We start from the raw sequence: 20,976 nt of genomic DNA on the forward strand, positions 1-20,976 counted from the left end.
TTTGGTAATATTCCATCCAATCTACTTTTAGAGCCCAAAGCAATAACCCTGCAAGTCACCCTGTAATTAAGCATCAAATTTCCTAAAAGACTCACAGTAAGAGACAATGAATGATGATTAAACAGTAGCAGACTAGATCCTTATTATCAGCCACCTGCTCTTTGGTCACACGATCTTGCTTTCCCCCTTGCAACTCACTCCTAGCTCCCACAATTTGGGGTGTTCAAAGCCCCTGGAGCGCAGGCTGGTTTTCTTGGAGCAATTCGTGCCAGCGCCTGTCTTAATAGAGCCTTTCCTCCTCCGGACTGCTTCCTTGTGCTGTCAAAATTGTTGGCTCCTGCAACTGTGGTCTGGTCCTTGCTAGAAGTTTATGGGGAAGCGATACCTGTCAAATTTGGATTTCTACCTCTGTATACAACACTTGCTTCTTCACCATAGGTGGCAGTGATGATTCAGAGCACAGAACAGGGGTCTGAGGGCAGTTTGCCAAAAAAACCACACAGCCAGCAGATGTAAACATAAGGCACAAACTCAGCACCTGATGGTCTGATGCTTGCTAGCTTTTATCAGAAAACTCAATCAGAACTTATTAGAAAATAAAATCTGTATTATACCATCTCTCCAAACCAGCTGGAGTTCATGGTGCTTCTTTATACGAAGTACTGTAATGACTGGGATAGTTGCTTAAAATATCATGAGTGTGTGTCAATGCAGTGCAACCACAGGATTTCTAGCTAAAGAGAGCCATTTGAAGTAGGGTGCGTGGGCCATCTCTACCTTGGAAGATGCTCCATCATTTTAGTCCTACATGGTATTTGGTTAGTGCAAGCTCCTATAGTTATTCCAAGCTATGCGTATACAGACTTGAAAAGAGCATTGGAAGCGGCAGCATCACAAGGAAGTTTAATCCTCACAGAAATGTTTTCCAAGATCATGGATTTATAAGCACACTGTTCCAGCTTCTGTGTAAAGGGGCATAAGCCATGAGTATTATTCTAAAATTACAACAAAAAAAAATTCAACTTTCTAGGAGACAGTGACCTGTGATACAGTAGAGCATCTGCTTCAACTGAGGCCATGAATGCAAATAGGATACAAATAAAGATACACAATGTAGTATAAAAGTTGATTATTGCTTTGTATTTTATTGCCCATGTGCAAACCACTTTGTGATCTATAGAACATGGCATATGAACCCAGTAAAAGTCAACATGGCATCACTGGTAGCCCCATTTTGCAAGGGCAACGAGTAAACATATACATAAGAACGGGATGGAGAGAAAGGAGATGCTGTTGTCCTTTCCAAAAGTATCTTCATGCTGCTGGGGAGAACATGGGCTAAGTACCACCAAAGATCAAAACAGAAGCTGCCAGCAGGACACGACTGATTTTGCTGCTGGAGTTTAGAGTTGTCATCGTGTCTCAAGGGCTGACAAACCCACAGTTACACTGGCATTGTCTCCATTGCAAGTGGTTTTGTTTCAACAGGTTTCCAAATTGATAGGGACAATTCAGCCAAGCTTAAGCCTTAGATGGCTAAAGGATTTCAGAGCCCTTTATGGGCAACAAGTGAACCTTACAACACACTGAGATTGTTATCTAGCCTAATTCTGCACATAGATCAGCTGGGCCACGTTAGAGGTTTTTGAACACTGCAAGTTGATGAGAAAGCCAGGATCATAATCTGAAGCCCACCTCCCAGCTTGCTCTAAGTACCTGAATGTTTTTCTGCCTTCTGTTTAAAAAAAAAAAAAAGCACCTGGTTTGCCTCAGATTCAGATAAGAGACTACGAAGTATCTGTAAAGTCAAATCCTTAACCAGCATTCAGTCCCAGCAGTCTTATATTTAAAGGATGCTCAATGAGTCCTGCTGACTTACTGAAAGACAAAAATGACTAGTTACTTCAAAAGGGAATTACCATCAGCAAACAGCTTCCTGTGTCTCTTACCCTTCCTGTGACACGCAGAAAGCGGCTAAATTGACACTTGCTATTCAGCCTGTCCTACAGCATTTCGGGCCTCAAGTTAAATAGTCTTCCTTCCATGGAAAGCTCTTAAGTTTCACTACTGGTCCAGTATGAAGTTTGATGTGCTACTGGATATTCCTCAGAGACAGGATATTCAATACACAAGACCTCCAGTGCCTTTAAAACAGATTATTTACTGGAAGGCATAGCCTGCAGCCACAGCTGTAGAGCCTACATAATTCAGGGTAACAATTAACCACAGCTAGCTCATTACTGCTAAAATAATACTCCAAGTGCAAAGAAGTCATATAAATCCCCAAGAAACATGAAACAAGGCCTCCCATTTTTCTTCACTACTAGTATGGTATGCACAATGCGGCACCTCGCTATGGTGCCATTCACCCTGATAAGATCCTCCCCCCCCCACCTTTTGGCACCTCACGTTGGCATGGTCCTTGGGTATGAATGAGTGTGCCAGATTTGTCCACTTTTAAGATGAGATGCCTGTCCGGGCAGGGCACAGCTGACTGGGAGCTCTGGGGGAAGGGATGATGCTGATCTCACTCCTTCTTACAGGAAATCCCCCCCCAAAAGCATCACTTGGGAGCACGTCCGTTTCCGCAGCTTCTCTTTTCCTGCTACTGCAAGTTTCTTGCTACTTTTATATTCCCTTTTTTCCCCCAAGAGTTATTTCCAGCCCTTCCTTGGTTTTTTTAAAATGAGTTTTATTACATCATTGCTGTTTCCAGGCTTGATGTGTCTGGCCCAAAGCAGATGTGTGCAGCAAAGCCGGAGCGCAGGACCTGCCGGTGGAGGCAGGTGGGGGGCTGCTGGCTGCCCTCCCCTGCCCATAACAGCAGGCAGTCTTGTGGCCGAATACCTGCAGCCAGCCCATCACAAACAGCTGCTGCCAAAATAGGCAAAAAAAATACAACTAGAACTGTCCTGATGCGCCATACACAGATGGATGAATATTTTATTGTTATTCCAGGAAAGGCTTTTAAAAGAACACACAAGACAACAATTATGAGGAGCTGTCTCGGTACACAGATTAAAAATATAAGCAATCTAACATATAAAGGAAAGGACTTTTTAAATGAAAACACTGTTTCTATAAACTGCAAAATAGCATGGACCAAAACAGCTAAAAGGTGCACCTAGGTGACCTACTAGCAACACTGATCTTTAAAAATAAGTTTTGGCCAGAAAATTATTTTAATGATGGCACAGAAGATGAGTGATGAATTACAGAGATATTTCTGTTATGCAGAGCAGAAGATGGAGTTTTGCCCAACAATAATCCATGGTCTGACTTTGAAAGTCTCTTTGGCAGCATGATGAATTTAATAACAAAGGCCTGGTTCACTGACACTGATAACCAAATTGTTACTTGTGACACTCGGTGGCTGAAACTTGCAGCTGTGCTAATATTCTGCAGTTCTGTATTGCCAGAAACAGCATCTCTTTAGGAAGAATTCAGGCAGGTAGCCAGTTTAGCATGTTTACATTTCAACTGGTGAACTGCTTAAGAACAAATTAATTAGGCAGTTAGTTTTAGCGTTGCAAATACACTGCTCCTGTCTGATCTCGTAAATGCCCAGATTACACTGCATAGCTTTTCAAAGGTGCGCTTGCATCCCTGTAGAAGTCAGAGGGCACGGGCCAGATCTAGAGAGGTATTCAGCTGCACAGTCCCCACGTTGGCACCCGACTCCATTTGGATGCAATTAGGGATCAAGAGCCCTAAAAATACCTCTGCAGACCTGGCAGTGTTTACGCAGCTCCCTGTAGGCTCTTTGGAAATGGATGTATTCCCTACACCACTCAAAGTGTGGAAGCAGCTGGACTCTTGGAAGAGCTGCCTGGAGAAGAGAGCGTGCCCGTGCCATGCGTGGGGCTGAAGCTCAGTGGGGGTTTGGACCAACCAGACCAAGGCAGCGAGAAGCTCGCTGGTGACCACAGTGGAAGCTGGAGCATAGCCTTACCCTCTGCTGTGACATCCTCACTAAGGCTTAATTCCATCTGTTGTTGGGTGTTTGGTTTTTTTGGGGTTTTTTTTTTTTTTTTTGGTTGGTTGGTTGTTGTGGGTTTTTTTGGGGGGGGGGGGGAGTTTGGTAGTTTGGTTTGTTTTTTGTTGTTGGGGGTTTTTTTTTGGTTTGTTTTTTTTTTTATAACTTGTTTTTAATTCTTTTTCCAAAAGGATTATTTTAACTAATTTTAACTGTATATAGATTGTTTTCTAAAAAATGCAAGTATCTGTCACTGTTTCTGCATTAAAAAAAAATAATCTAGAGTTATAAGAAGCTTTGAGAGTAGTTGGTCAAGTTGTGCAGAGAGCAAAGCCTTACTTATTCTAACTTCCAAATTTTGCAGATGGCAACCAAACTGGAATCTTCCTAAGGCAAAAAAAAAAAAAAAATACACACACACAGGAAAACCTGTTTCTATGGTTTTCAGATACTAGCTTCCTTCTTCACCCCCCCCTAAAACTGGCCTTTAAAAGAAATGTGACTCATTCCAGAACAGATTCTTATAGCTGGATTAAAGTGATAGCTCTGTCAAGACTTCAATAGTATTAGTTGTTGATGCTGGGGAGTGTAAAAACCTGGAGGAATTAGCAGCTCTGCCTGCCAGGGTATCTCTTGCCCACAGGCATTCTGTGCCAAAGAGGAATCCTTCCCCTCCGACCAGAAAATTCTGCCTTGTCATGGAATATCAAACAAGTCATTATCATTTATTATGTTAAGGCTTCTTAAAAGCTAGCCAAAGCACCAAGTGCAAAGAGTATTCCTAATCTTATTTATTTCACAAAAATGAACATTATACTAGGACTACGTCAGTTTTTAAGTTCATAGGTACCGGCAATGTAATTTTCCATGATGCCAACATTTTAATTTCTGGAAAAACTTTTTTTTTGTCTGGGACTTTATAGAAATAAAAGCAGCAAGACCCTTTAATCTGTTTGCCACAGAAGTCAATAGCAATACACTTGAGACAAGATTGACCCGGACAGCTCAGCAGACATAAGCAAGAGTTTTGCTATTATTATTAAAACAAACAAAAAAAACCCCCACCTACAAAAATAAGCTACATGTATAGTATCATCGCTGAAATCTACTGTTGAGTAATTTTTTCACACACTGTAGAGGTGATCATCACTTTTAAGGTCAACATTAGACAAATCTGATGATTTGAGCAGGTTTCAAAGGGCACTGAATCTACTGCAGATTCTGTGTCCTAATATGTATTGCACTAGTACCAATAAATCAGTGAGACACTGACATGTTCAAGTTTTACATCAGTCAAAGCAACATGCAAAATATCCATCCCAAATAGCTCTTTTTGCTCTGCTTAGTGATAAAAGGTAATGCAAAAGAGAAATGCAAATAATGCACCAATGCAACGTTGGTATTGCATACACCTCCTTAGAAACCATGAAGTGCATTATTTGGCATGAAAATGATCTAAAGTGGCATGATCTAAAGTTGGAACATCAAAGGAAACAATAAAAAGTCCAGATATATTGAGTATTTTATGTACTAAATATAAAAGAGAGCAAGGCATTGTATGGAGAAAATAGAAACAGCTTAAAATAAGACATATGAGAGATGCATTATCTACTTTTCATTAGCTTTATTAGTTACCTATCCACACCTATTGCAATCTGTGAGAGATATTTTCCACTGAAGTATATTCATTTTCCCCTCCTGCCACATTTCCTGCATACAGCTTCCAAAATAACACTGAAAACCTTGAAAAGGCAGATCCTACATTACAGTTTACGTTCACATTTCCAGGAAACACAGACTTAAAACAGAAAAAACAGACTGCTGAAGGGTTAACAACTTAAGTGTGTCACACTTTACACATAGAAATTTGCTTTAATAAAGGATAGTGAAAAGGCAGAAGCCACAAAGGCTAAAGAAACACATCTCCTGCAGCAAGTGAGACAGGATACAAATGAACCCCATAGCTCTACTGAGAATAAAGATCTGTTTTATTTCACTTACCAGCATTATCCATTTTCCCCCCCTCGGAATTCAAAAAAGCCGAGTTCCCCAGAAAAGCAGCCGGTACGGTCTTGCTCTCGCTAATGAAGCTAGCTGCCCTTCTTCTGGTTATTAGACCTTGCTGGCAGTCAGAGCATACTTCATGCACTGACTGCAGTAGACATCACCAGGAAATTTATATCTCCAAGGATGACAAACAGCCATTAGCTCCATTATAGGCTGATTAAGATTGTGTGAGCCTATCAAGTAGATACTTAAATCCCCCAGGGTTTTACCTCTTCAGGGAGAAAACAAAAGAACTCCAAGCCTATAATATTGAATATATGTTCTGAAAAGTAAAAGTAACTCTAATGAGGATAGGCTTAATGGGTAGGAAGGCAAAACTTTAAATAAAAAGGGGATATATTACAGAGGAAAGGGCTGTGATTTATCAGTGACGCAACAGCAAAAGTTTTAAGGAGAAAAAAAGGGGGAGGAATCTATGGCTGAGAAAGTGTTAGGTTAGATTACAATTTGCAGCCATTAGCTTTGGCTGTGCTTTAAATCCTACAAGTTCTGCACCTGATATTCCCTATGGTTTGTGAGAAACACAGTAGATGTGCTTATCTGCAGATGCATGTCAATACATTAATTGCCTGGAGACATTCATTATTATACTGTTCATAGCTGAATGTAAGGAAAGGGTGAAAAGTAACTACAGGGCTTTACTTCTTTTAAAGTCAAGGTAAAAACACATGGGATGGAGGAGGGATTAGACTCAACAAAATCTGAATGACACATGCTGAGGTGAACAGGTATTACTTCTAAACTTTCCATACCACCTGAGTCTCTGCTGAACAGGCTTTTCCCCCATAGAAGTAAACAAACAAACAAAACCAGTATAGACTCCTAAACATTTCCCTTCCCTACACTTCTAGAGTTTCCTCTTTATAAATGAAAAAATACTTTATTTTCAAATAAAAAATCTCTCCCCTGGCAGCAGAAGGTGAACAGAAGCAGTACATGGAGGGTACCAGGAAATTTGGGTTCTGTCCCCCATTTTGGCACTGATTTGCTGTCTCACCCTAAACAAGCATTTTGTGCCCCGGTGCTTGCCCAGTGGTGAAAGGGACACCATTACACATACTGCCTTTGGTGAAAGAGAATGTCACAAAGTACTGACACGACACAAATCCCACGCAGTATCTTCTCAATTTTTTTTCCCTTCTTTTAAATAATTTACTCAGCTGCTCCAATTCTCTTTATTGCAATGGAAAAGAAGTACAGATTTTTGTGTCTGTATTATATTGACACAGATCCCCCTCAGCCTCATAGCATCACATGAGCAACAAAATACATTTTCTATTCATCACCCCCTCACTGCCCCTTTGATCTTGTTTGTCCTTCTTAAATGTTAAATAAAAAGACAGTTGCAGCACTGATCTATTTACACTGATTAAGAAGTGGAGAGAATCAATGGCTGAGAGCTAAAGTCATCAGCAAGAATGGAGAATATCTAGGGCATACTGGTTATATTCTGTATTTCCAGAAAGGAAGCACTTGGAGGGCTAAGGAGAGACTAAAGATTAGAAATCTGTCACACTTCATATTAAGGTTCTATTTATAAGTGGCTTATAAAGAGCTTATAAAAAATAGAAGTTATCATAAGCATGTTGCATTAGTACGTGTTACAGATAGCTACAATCACACCAATACAAAGGGTTAAAAATGACCAATAAGGAGCTTATTCACCTGCTAGATTCTGTATCAGTTAATGACAATTGATTAACATGCCAATTTAGGTAATTGGTTAATGTGCATCTGATGAAATCTAGTTGCATAGAAGCACTAAACTGGAGGCCACGAGATGGCCACCTGATAGATGCAACCAGTTTTCTCCAGCTCCTCTGTGGGAGGTAGCTGCCTGGAGAAAAGTGAGAGAAAGCAGGGGCTCTTGGTAGGTCTTCAAAGACCCCCGGGTCCCAGAGAGACCTGGGGGATGTACTGCAGCACCGGCAGACTGCTGGGGAGAGAAGAACAGAGGAGTGTGCCTTTGCGCCAGGATGCTATTGCTTAACTGCGGAGACAACCAAGGGAAGAGCAAGCTGCCTTTGTAAAAGGAAGCGAGACCCTGGTTTGGAGATGGGGGTCTGCAGAGCTGCAAAGCCTGCAGGTGTCTGACTGAGCCCAACCAACACTGAGGAATGGTGACACAACCACTGCAGGGCAGAAGGACAGATGTGTATATCTTAAATCCTAGCAAGTATGCAAATGTCTCGTGCTGTTTAAAGCTAAGAGAGATTGGGTTTGAGTCCAATCTGTTTGCTTTGAGTTTCACTTGGGCTGGGAAATGGTAGCTGTGCACTGGAGCAGACACCAGGCAATGGTGCAGCTATAGGAAACCAGTATTGACCCTTGTGGCTGGGGATACAGGTGGGCAACAGCCTGTGCCAAAGAGCCCAAGGGACGAGGCAGAGCTGCACCTACTTAGACCTCAGGGAAATTAAGAGCTCCGGACAGTGAATATTTCTACGTGGCAGGCAGGTCCCGGTGCGTGTGCTGTGGCTGAACCCTATCTGCAGGGCAGATGGGCTTTGTGGTGTCATTCATGGTGCTGGTCCTCTAACGACGCAGATGAGAAGACCTATGGGAGCATACCACAGCTCCCTTCCTGCCCTCACGCACAAGTTTCCCATCCTGACATGCAATTCCAATATAGTCACAGACTCGGGTCACCTGAGGATCGGGATTGTAAGGTGCTAACTAGAGTATGGGAAGTCCCAGTTACAACAGCTTGATAAGCATTGAGTTTGGGTGCTTCATCAGGGCTGTGTGACAGGTAACCATTTAATAACTCTTGAAAGCTAACTATAAATGGAAACTTAATATGATATATGCCCTAAATCTCTTCTGTTTGAACAGAAAATATCATACCAGGAACCTTCTAAAAAAAAAATTTACAAAATACATGACTTACTTTTTTTTTTCTTGTAGGTAATTAGATTATCACATAGAAATTAACAAATGTGTATGATCAGATACAATTATTACGGGATTAAAGCAATGTGTCCCTGACTGCACATGGGCAAAAGAAAGATACAGATATTAGGCGGGGTTGAACAGCAGGCTGCAACTGTTATTTAAAAGTTAAATATACATCTATTCCAGGCATAAACTTATTTAATTTGTGAGTACAGAACAATCCCATCACAATCCATAGTTGCATGACACCAAAATACTTCAGTCTGTCTAAGGGCAATTTTGAGTAAGGACTGAGAAGATCAGGTCTGCAGAGGTCCAAAGCTCTCTGTTCCCCTTCCCAAAATCTCATATTTCATCAACCTGTATCCCAGTTTCCTTCAGCTATGATGTGGTCTTGGCTCACAGTTCATTTCTGTCATAGGTGATTAAGACCTGAGTTCAATTCCCTGTTGAGCCACAGACTTCCTGAATGATTTTGTGCAAGCTCCTCCAAAATCTGACCTCCTACAGGAATGGCTTGTACGTTGCTTACTCCCCACACCCCAGCTGTGTGAGGACAAACACAATGGAGGTTGCGCGAGACCCCAGTGGGACAGTGTTAAGAGCCGATGAAGCAGCTAACTCAGATAATCAGTGCCACCTCCTAGAGAAGGAAGCATTATGGGGTACATTAGAAGCACCAGAAGCTAATGACACAGAACCCTAATGATCCCGTTCTTCAATGTACCTCATGTACACAGCCTGCTGCAGTAATGACATTTCACTCCTGGGAAAACTGATGAGGATTCAGAGGCACAGCAACCTGCCCAGGTAAGAAGCAAATAGAGAAAGCAGGGTAAGCAGACACCTCAGCGCCCAGCCATCGAAAAAACTCTTTGAGTTGACAAACCCACAGAATCGATGTACAGCTTCAGCTGTGGTGTTTCCAATCATGACAAAGACGCCTAAGAACACATTTAGAAAATGTGAAATCTGGCTCGGCTCGGTGCAGATTTGTCACTGCAAAGATCTGACTCCGTAAGATGCCATTTCAGGCAAAATGTTTCGCTTCCCTTTCACTGTGTCTGTTTCTTCCCACACAGAAATCATCATGCAGGTGTCTCTAGGAGAAGCTGAACTTGTTTTTAGATGCTGTGGGTTTGTATAGGCAATGCCAACACTCTAAATATATGGCTTCGTGCAATTCTTCTAAGTATTCACCAAGTCCCAGGGCAATGACCGTGCTGAGCACAAGGGATCTGTGGCCCTCCAAAAGATGTTTCCTTCTGTGAAGTACACTTCTCTCCACCAGCGGTAGGGGTTTCACAGGGAGGGAGGGAAGGACACTCTGAAGGCACGGGAATGCCAGCAAAAGATCTGGGCTCTGCTACAGACAAATCCCAATTTTTCAGTCAGTAATGAAAACTGCCACTTACGGCAAAAGGGTGCTTTATAAACGGCACCAAAATCCTTGATTAGTAACATCTCTATAGATACAAAGTTGTCAGATGTATGTTCTTCAGGCCTTAGGTATATGAAAACCATCTCTCCTCTGGCATGTTCTTGAAAATTGCTACGCAAAAGGGAAAGCCTCTCAAGGAAGTGCTGAACCGTATGCACGGAGTAGGTTTCCCTGGCTTAGGGCTGAGGGTTCAGCGTACAGCAGGACTGACCTCTAGCAGAAGCCTTCCCTAAGCCTCAGCAACAATTCCCAGTATCACTGGGAGAAGGCTTTGCCAAACGTCTTTTCCCCACCTCACGGAGGCAGAGGAGTTTGAGAGCAGGACAGTAACAAGGATGCTTTTTTCCTGAGAAGCAGCTACAGTTCAACCTGAAAATACTGTTAATGTACTGCTATGATTGCAGAGGATGCTTTATTTTGCTGAGCAAACAACAGGAGCCTTTTGCTCCCCGGGAAGACTTTATCCTTGAACAGCCCGGCCAGATGCAGAGGTTCTGACTCTTGCCGAAAGCTGCAAAGGGAGAAGCAACACCACTGAAGTCAACAGATTTAAACTGATAGAAAACAAGAAGAGAGTGGGATCCAGACAGCAACGTGTGGTCGTTGTAGGTGGGGAGTTTCACAGCACAGATGGATTTTCAGAGGGAGCAGGAAGGCGCTGGGCATATGTTGGGTGTAGTGCAGAGAGAGTGGCAGGGCTGAGTGAGAGGAGGCACAGAGGCAGTGGGAGGGGAAAGCAGGGACGTGGGGAGAGGTCAAGGAAGAGGTTTCAGCATATCATGAAGAGGGGTGCTCAGCGGGACATAAAAGTATGGACAAGAAAAACACTTCTAAATGCTTGATTATTTAAGTAAATTCTAACTTGTTTCTGAATCCCGGCTTTTAGTGAACTCATACCTAGAAAGAGGTGTGGTATGTGTTCAATTTGAAACATCTGGAAAAATAAACACAAGTTTTTCCCCTTTAGTTTTCCCACTGATCCTGCTATGGAGTCAGGCAGCTTTGCACATGCCTAACTGCCTACCTAGCCCTGGAAATCTAGACAGGATTTCTTGGCCTTGGATGTGCTTGAAGAATTTATGCCATGCCCTGACATGACCAAAAGTAAATGCAGTAAATATATATTAAATATCTGCTGGTGTCACCATGACACAGCTGCAGAGCTGGCAATGGGAGCCTCAGAAAAAAGATGTCTAAAAGCTTCAAGCATTTTTACTACTATTTAAACCAGTTCAGAACTATTGGCAGGCTGACTGCCTTCAGAGTACAATTAAGTCTACTCAGAGTCAGGTCTAATTGACATGCTGGTAAAAATGCCATAAGTCTCAGACTCATCTGCGTTCTCTCCTCCCTCTTAGACAGCCATTACTTCTGTACCGCTTCCCCTTCTTCCCTTGTCTTGCCCTCTCGTGGGCACACATGGACACACAAACTGAGCTGCAGTTAGTCCTCCGTGTTCTTCTCTTACTGAAAGCCAAACTCTCAGAGCCCGTCATGTACCAGCTTGTACAGACCCAAGAGGGGCTGTAACAGAGGGAAGGTGTACGGATCCAAAACTGCCATATATCTTCCACTGAACTGTCAAGTATTTGTTCTCGGAAACAAAACTTGCCCTTCTGTTTGCTTTTTACAGTCTCCTAAAATTGGAAATGACTTGAAAAAGCAAATGGCTACTAAAGGAATTAGAGCTATGATTTGGGAAAGTGCAGAAGATATATTTTCCCTCTCTGTCATAGAAAACTGGGTAAGTGTTCTTCTGGGAGAAAGGCTACAAGACCTGGACAGCCATTTACAATCCCTGGCGTGGGTGTTCATGCATTAATATAACATATTGCTCACATAAGTGAATTCTGTCAAGCAAACTGAAATAACCTCTCTCCTTTTCTCTTTAAATATCACAAACAAGTACATTGAAATGAGTTACTATTCCTATGGAAACAGAGATGAGCTCCAACCAAAACCTTACCTCAGAGCATAGCCTTTGCTATCCAGAGTGCCAGGCTAAATCAGGCATAGGAAATAGGGCAAATCAGTTCAAAGTAGGACTTTTGAGTGTAATTGTAAGGTAGCAGGCTGATATAATCCTCAGTATTATACAATCATAACAAGGAATAGGAAATTTGTATCCATATGTAAATTGTGAAATAAAGTCCCAGACTCAAAACCCATTTTATGGGCTGCAGGCTTCCCACACCTGAGCTAGACAATTACAAAGCCTGTTTATAAAATGTTCTGGCTTTGAAAATCTATGAACATCTTTGAATGTTCTGAAACCATCATGATATTTGGCTAGATGCAGTATTTGGACAGATTTTCTAGAAAGAGGCCAAACTGAAGCTCTGGATACAAGGACAGCCAGTTTTGGATCTCAGTTTGTCTCTGGCTCAGTCATACTGTGGCTGGTGCAACAACACCTCGCTCTCGGTATTTGACTCGAAGAGGATGGCTAACACAAGCAAAAATGCTTCAGCCTTCTATTGTAATGTAAAAAGTGAACACACATTTTGAGTCATAAGGGACAAGGCACTAAGAGAAACAAAAGGCCTTTTAGTCTGTCAGAGAAAATTACAATAAGAAACAACGGTTGAAAACTGAGAATAGGCATTTTCAAGTAAAAACAAGTATGTGTTGCAACAGCAAATGTGATTAAGCTACCAAGGCTATCAGTGGATTTTCTGTCTCTGGAGGTCATCACATCAGGACTGGACGTCTTTCTGGATGACAACAATCAAAGATAAGCAACTAAGCTCAACAAAAGGGTAAACGAGAGTAATTTAAGGGCTTGTAGCGTACAAGTCAGACCTAATAAACCCCCTGGCATTAGTGCTATGAATCTATGTAAAAAGGCCAATCTTCATTATCTTTGCTGAAGTGAAATACCAGACTTTTATCATGCCTTAATGACTGCATATAATAGATTTACAGAACATTTTACCCCACTCCTTATCTTGGGACCTTATTCTTACCTTCTGCCCACCGCTTTTTTCTCTTGTGTGTTCTGCAGATTTCTCTCTTGCAATCTTATGTACAGTAAAAAGAGAAGGAAGTTAACCTCACTGAGAGGAATAAATGTATCTTACTTTCTGTTTTCCCTTAGAATCTGCTAACAGATAATTCAGTAAAGGAAAACCAAGGAAAGACAATACATTCTAGTCTGAGGATCTGAGGTGATACCCCACTCATGGTGAAGCCAACAGGAAAACTTCCACTTCAGTGGGGCCAGGACTTCATCCCTGGACATAAAACATGTGGTCAGGCTTATGTCAAGGACAGGGGAGATTCTGGGTACGTCATTTTGTTTTAAGTAGTATGAATAAAAATACGTGGAGAAAGACTTAAGCAAGAGAATAGAAGAGTGCATTTGAGATATTTATCGGCATTTATCTTAATGCTCTCTCCCAGTTGAAGTAAAATTTAGGCAAGTAAGAGCTAGATAATTATCACTTAAACGTCAAATGCCAGCCTTAGGAAAATGATAAAATAAATACTGAGAAAGAAAAAGAAGTCTTTCAAACTCGGAAGCCTGATGAACCACTGCTGGTGTGAAGTCATGCGTTGTACACGATGCACTGTACATTTAGCCAGACAAACTTGACTGCCTCTTTGGAGGTTAGTGTTTTGTAATTTGATTCGTGAGACAGAAATCTGAGCAGACATAAATTAGAAACAACCAGAGAAGACACTTGACAAGATCCACTAAAGAGAGATATAACTTCAGCTTGTTACCTTACTGTCTCTTCCCCTGAGGTCCTGCTAGTTAGCACACAGATCTCGTGGCTAACCTGTGTTGCTTTTGTACTCCATAGTGCACGTTAAAAAAGTAAAATCCATCAGCCAGAAGTGACCATTAAATAAAGGAGCACTGGTAAGTGCTGCCAGATGTTCTGCAATATTTGGAAAGGAGAATGGCAGGAGAACCTAACTAAAGCAGAGTAAAGGACACTGCTTGAGGGTGTTCTCCCAAATGAGTTTAAAAAATATCTATTTATCTATATTTATATATAAATTCACTCTCTATATTACTGTACTGGGACTGCATTCTCACTTAATTGCCACTTCTATTCCACATAGAAGGGATTCACTTTACCCACATAAGTCCAAGTTATGGTATCCATATGAGCAATTGGTATCTGTACGAGGTCTGATGGAATTATGTCTCATCTCGTCAAGCACAGGGTTACTATTACTTCAGCCCCTGAGTTTCCATGGAGTTGCAAGGATTACTGTCCTCTTTCACGGGCAGGAGCTTAAGCTGAATGGGCCATGTAATAGTGAAGCATGCCCAGCATGCCTAACCTGAGTCCATCTATGTCATGCCAGCAGAGACCCCTCAAACAAAACACTCATCTTTTCCCGTGTCTACTTCACCTGCTGTTTCTTGACTCAAAGTGAGATATTTATGAATGAGAACTTCCTCTGCATGATCAACTTGCTCAAGGGATCCAGCTAGACTAGAATCACAGCTCCAGATACTGCTAGTACAAGGTGCTTCGTACTTGCACCAAAGGATATTTCTTTTTAATGACTAATAGTCAGAGATTGAGTTCACTTCTCAAGTGCAGAAAGTGTGGTGAATTGATTATCTGTTGGTGTATGTGTAATTTAACCCTCAGTACCCTTGTCAGTCACATGAGTATCTGTGTTTGCTTTGACTTCTGCTAAACGCTTGTCCTTAACTGCTTTAAGCACCACATAGAGGATCACCTTACCTTGTACAGCTTGATGATTTTCTAAAACCAGCAACAAAACAGATGTTCACATGCACCTCAAAGGTAATGAAAGGACAGGTATATTTTAATTCTTATAAAATATATATTTGCCTGAAAGAGGCTAGTTAACAGCACTAGTTATTTTTATTGTGATTTGATAACGAATATGTTTGCCAGAACGTACTGCAAAATGTATGTGACAAACACAGAGACAAACTGATATCAGCAAAGCACGTCAGACAAATTGGCAAGCTGGAGGTGTGCCATACACAGGTGTTGGGAAAATATGCATTAGAAAGAGTTTGGTTTTGCTGAATGAACAGACAAGGTCAATATTTTCCAGCTCAGGATGCAACTGTGTTACCATAGGCTGTACTTTCATTAGATCACAGCTGGCCAGTATAGCAGAAGAAAAATGAGACCCCAGAGTAATTTCAGGTAATAATGCTGATAATTCAGCAGCCCAAACTTTTTACTCTGAGTCAAAACTCTAACAGTGCTCCACTCCAGCATGGAGCCAGAGGGTAAACCACTGTTAATGCAACATAAAAACTTCCACTGCTGAGAAGTGTATTATGATAAACTCAACAACATGTTATAAATCTGGTTCAAATTGCTTGGATGTTTTGCTCAGAAGCATGCATGTCTGGGGAAGAAGGGCAGAAAGATCAGAGAATTTGACCGAGGAGGCAACAATGAAGCCAGGGAAACTAGAAAAACATTCCAAGAAAAAACTAAGGACCAAATGCCAGCTGAAAAATACTGAGCTGCGAGCAATGAAATTATGCCCTTTTGTTTGACTCCCACTGTCTTGAGGGAAACAGAACTTGGTGTACAAACAGATGAAGAAATCAAAGACATTCCTGCTTCTATTATCAGTTTCTTCTCCTAAGTGAAAAAGCGTATAAGGTTGCGTAAAAGTTCAAAAAGGGGCCAAATATGCACGACAAGTTGGTTTGTGATATTTCTTTCCTACCTTAGCTATTACCCAAAATACACTGTTTATTGGAACATGCCTTTCACCTGGGCATCCAATCCCAGGGAGTCATGCGAGGCAGTTTAATCCCTTTTGTGGCAAACAAGTCAGCACTGTTTTCCTATGGTGGTAATCAGAGGTAAAAAGAACTCCAAAGCTACATTTGTACAGCATTGTTCCTTTTCTTTTTCCTTTACAATAGCACCCACTTGCAGTTGCAGTGCCTATCTGGTGTGCAATCTAGGATGCTGTAATTAACTTTTGAACACAGGTCTTTATATTAAAGCATCAGCAAAGGTGTAGGAGGGGAAATGATGTATCCTGCTTCGTTTATTTCTAAAAATAACACAGTTTCATCAGGAACATGCTGCTTGAATTTGCCTGGAGAGCATATTTAGAAATGCAGGGAAAGCTGCCCTCTTGAGAGCAATATGAAAAAGCTCATTAAAGCTGTTACGAAAGGCAGTTAGGTATTTTAGAGCTATGTTGCCCTTCTCTTTACATTGCAGGTTGGTGAGAAGTATAAGCTTCTTTGCTTCAGTGAGGAACAGATTATTATAGAAAGACCCCAACAAAAATATATTGGAAATATTCTTTTTACCTGCATTATTAATAGTGTTTGAATTATTAAACTGTAATGAATTTGAAATAGCTAATTATTTCACTGCCGTTACCTTTTTCTTTTGTCACTGAGGTCAGCCTGGACAATGGGATTACAATGAAGGTTGTTTCCTCTTTGATTCCCCATTTTTCATCTTGGTTTCCAAGCACAGGCATACTGTCTTTCAGTAACTCCCTTCCTCAATTTTGCTTTCAGTTTAGCAGTGTGGGTAAATGGCATAATCATATGCAGTCTTAACCTCCCAAACCTTCTGCTCTCTACTTGCCCTCTCAGGCTGCAGTCTTCAAGTCTGACAACCACCAAACTGCAGGCATTTTGGTGAAAACTTGAAATGGTAAGTTTCTATGTGGTAGCTTCAGCATTTCTCCAAAGCATTTTTTCAAACATCTTTATTTTAAATCCTTACAAAACCTTAGCACTGGGCATAAATTACTTGACAGTGATTAACCTCTCAAGTGCTTTGGAATTTTACCTGGATTCCGATAATGCTTTCTTTGTGTGCTGTAGTTATATGAAAACCAGACCAAAGGAGGAGCATGCCAATTGACAGAAAGCTGTTATTACTTCTTTGCTTGAATTTGTGAAGACTGTTTTGACTCCCAGTGCTGTCCTCCCAAGTGCTTGCAACTTTCCTGGCTTGGTAATAGTTGCAAATTTTGCAAGGGTATTCCGTAATCCTACATTCAAATCATAACTAAGTATTGAGTAGAACTGGGCCAAGGACTGTCCCCTGCAAGATCCTGCTTGAGATGCCCTTTTAGTCTGACAGAAAACTACTGATAAATATTTCTGAGAGCAATTTATCAAACTGTTGTGCACCCACTTCGTGATTACATCTAGGCCATGTTTCCTTAGCTTGTGTCTAAAACACAGTCCTGTGGAACAGTCTCAAAACCTTTTCGATGTCAACATACATCAAATCAAGACACGTCTAGTGTTTTCCTTCACTAGTCAACTTAGCCCTCCAAAAGTAGAAAATCAAATGGATTTAGCACACATTTTCTCTCATTTTGTTATTGACTTCATTGTCCTCTAAGTACTTACCAATCATTCAACATAACTCATTCTGGAACCGTCCCGGGATGAATTTTAGCCTAAGTGGTCTCCACCTTTTGTTATAAAACACCACGCTGAGACCAGGACACTGCCAAGCAACAGTGATTTCCAAAACACCCTCCCAAAGAGCCAAGGTCACCCACCAGTGTAGGTGCCCTGGACCCGTGCAGCAAGCTCAGCTCCCCTGCTGTGCAGCAGGGTGCTGGGCTGCAGCTCTGCCAGCATGACCACGGCTTGCTCTGGGAAGCCCTACATGGAAACAGTATCACAGATCCAGGTAATTCATTTTCCTGTTTGGCTTTCAGGGATGGAGGCAGAGGAGACAGCATGGTACACTCACTCATCCCCTCCGGCCAACCCACCTCCACCCCTGCCAGCTGATCCTGGGAAAGGGACCTCCAAACACAGGGTCGTGTTGCTACGCCAAAAGGAAAAAGCTTATTCCACATGTGGCATGGACCATCCGGGCCAAGGCAGCTGCTCGGCTGAGTGAGGGCTGTCGGGGATGGTGGAACCCTAGGAACTAAGAACAAGAACCCATAGAGAGGCCCAGCAAATACAGGGGGAGAAAACAACGTAAGTGAAATGGTTATGATGAGCACAGATAAAAATCAGTTAAGGAGGTACATGCTCTCAAGCGGATGTCATGTGGTTTACAAGATGACACGGCAGAGATAAAGTTGATCTAAAAAGAAGATTGTGCTGACCTCACATGTTTCAATGAGCCCATATAAATTAAAGGAACAGTCCTGTCAATGCCTATCCATGTAAGAAATCAGCTGTGCAGCCCAGTTGTTCTCTGTGCAGTTATACAAGTCCTATAACATTTTAGTAATTTAACATTTTTAGTGACTTTGTATTAATTTTGCCATGCTTCTTTTGGAAAAAGATGATGTTTAAAGACAACTAGGCAAATGACATCCATTTTTGAACTAGACCAGTCCACAAAGAGACTCTCCTACTACAGACTTAATGATCACATTTCTATTTTATGAAAGAAAAGTCAAGTGCAATAGGCAAACCTTCTAATGGGCTTAGGCAGAACTTGCAGATTCTCTGCTCTGTATCTCCCACAGGTTTTTATGTCCAAATCAAGATCTAAATCACTTAGGAAGCATGCTAAACAGTTAACCTAAAAGGAAACATTCAGATGCTATGTTGTCCTAAGGCTGCAACAAGCAGTGAAGTAGGCCACCTTATTTATTGCATCTTTAGGTCAATGTTGTATCTGAACCCAAAATAGGTTAGTGCGTAATTTTCAAATAGGTAAAAAAACCGCTGTGCTTTTCATCCTGACATAAGGATATTATCAACTACACATTTCAAGACCTGGATGGAACTACACTGTGCCTCCTCCTCCAGAGTCCAGGACATGAAAGTCTTCCACCACCCTGCTCTAGCAACACAGCCTGCCCCAAAGTTTTCAGAAGGCCTGCAGCAGTCCTGGATATTCTTGAGCCACTGGGGCTGGAACGCACCAAGCATTTCTTGTGGGTGCTGTGGAGTGAGGGAGCTTTGGCTCCTTAGTCTTGCAGATGCTGCAATCACTGCTTGGGGATTGCTGGAAGAGTATGACTACTAGAGGCTTGTACTCGGCTGGGACCTGGATAATAGGAGCTATTGTAAGGGCCTTTTTTTTTTTTCAGTTTCTTTCCCCACTCCCCCCATTATATTCATCTACACATAGATGTGGGAGGTGGCCAGAACCTACAGATGTGATTTCCTGGACTTCTGATTTTGTTTGTAATACTTTAATGCTATAATTTTATAGGACATGGACTACATTCTATGAAATGACACAGTCATTTTTCACTGAGTCACTTTTCATGATCATTTCAGGCAGTACTGAATAAATAATGGAGAACTGTTTTGATAATTTAGTAAGAGTGTTCTTTTCATGTTTCATTTGGAGGATATGTCATGGGAAAACTGCTTTAGCTTACTTTTAGTCATGTATGTAGTGTCTATACTTTTATTATTTCATGCAGAAAAAAATTTCTGTTGCACACATACTAGCATACATGAATGCTTTGATGGTGTCTTTGATACTTATCAATTGTATATGAACCACTTAACATTACTGGGGTGTTTTTCATGAAGTACAGTCTAAAAGCAAAAATCTAGCCAGGCCCTCCTCCTCCAAGAATAAAGAAAGAAAAAAGGAAAACAGAAGTTTTTTCCTGCTATAAAGTTGTCTTGAGGTTGGAAAGAATGAGTGATGTCTCTCTTTTAGGCTTATAGGAAAAGCCTTTCTAATGCTCAATTTTTTAGGCTGGGAGAAGGAATTCCTGTTTTCAGACTCTTTCAGACCAGTCAAGGGATCCTGCATCTGCCCTTAGAGCTGCATACATCAAATCTAAATCTCTAGCAGGCCAGGAAAACATCAAGGTAAGCAATACCTACTTCAATGCACAATGCCAATGGAGGTCTAGATGTGCATTTCTGAACACATTTTTTAGGTTCCATTGAGTTTTGTTTTAGAAAAGACTGCTTCAGATTCAGCACATACAAAAATTTTAGTCCAATTACTTTAATGGTTTCTGTTTCAGAAGACTACATAATAAATGAACAACTCAGCCTGAGAGTCTGCTCTTATGAACTTGCTGTGGACTGGGGTCAAAGCACTCTGTACAAATACTGGAAAACCTGGTTCTAATTAAAGCTGACTTCTCTCATAATGAATCAATGTCCAAGTGTGCAACAGGCTGCCGGCAAAGAATAAGAGCTTCTATTAGTTCCCAAACAACACAGACAACAGATCTTGCTCACCCACCCCTCAGCAGTTTCTTTGACAGATCAATACAAAATCCGCAAGCCCCGACCAAAGTACAGCAGAATCAATACTACAAGGAGATCCAATTTCACCAGCACAACTGATAATGCCAAGCTTGCAGCATTACCTTGGCTGAGGGAAGAGCAATGGCCGATAATAACTTTTTGTGTTGTCTAAATATACGGTTTATGGATTTAAAAAAAGGGGGGCGGGGGCTCAGGAAATTTAAAACGCCGCCATGCCATCCCATCCCACTCCAGCTTTGTGCTTTTAAAGACAGCTGAGTTTGCATTTAAAGACACCAAAAGTAATGACAACCCTGCCATGACTTCATCTGGGAAGGAGCAGAAACCAGGCGAAACCAGCTCAGGGCAATCTACCAACTCTGCTGCAGGAGGGCTGCTCACTTCATAGAAACAAGCCTATATTTCAAATCCTCTCATCCGCGAGCAGGTGGGAGA

At 41.6% G+C, this 20,976-nt stretch overlaps 1 protein-coding gene across 4 annotated transcripts in view; it reads right to left on the bottom strand.

Annotated features, from left to right (window-relative positions):
• The window catches only part of PHACTR2 (phosphatase and actin regulator 2), a 144,560-nt gene that overhangs the window by 108,534 nt on the left and 15,050 nt on the right, over window positions 1-20,976 (bottom strand). The window contains exon 1 of one of the 4 annotated variants that reach the window (XM_030022230.2): window positions 5,978-6,406. The exons of the other annotated variants lie outside the window; for them this stretch is intronic. Within the exon in view, the coding sequence (XP_029878090.1) occupies window positions 5,978-5,990 (13 nt within the window). The 5' untranslated portion in view covers window positions 5,991-6,406. Of the gene's footprint in view, window positions 1-5,977; window positions 6,407-20,976 lie in introns of those variants that run through there. 4 annotated transcript variants of the gene reach the window in all.

This window comes from Aquila chrysaetos, chromosome 8 (genome assembly GCF_900496995.4).
Source record: "Aquila chrysaetos chrysaetos chromosome 8, bAquChr1.4, whole genome shotgun sequence".
Classification (NCBI taxonomy): Eukaryota; Metazoa; Chordata; class Aves; order Accipitriformes; family Accipitridae; genus Aquila; species Aquila chrysaetos.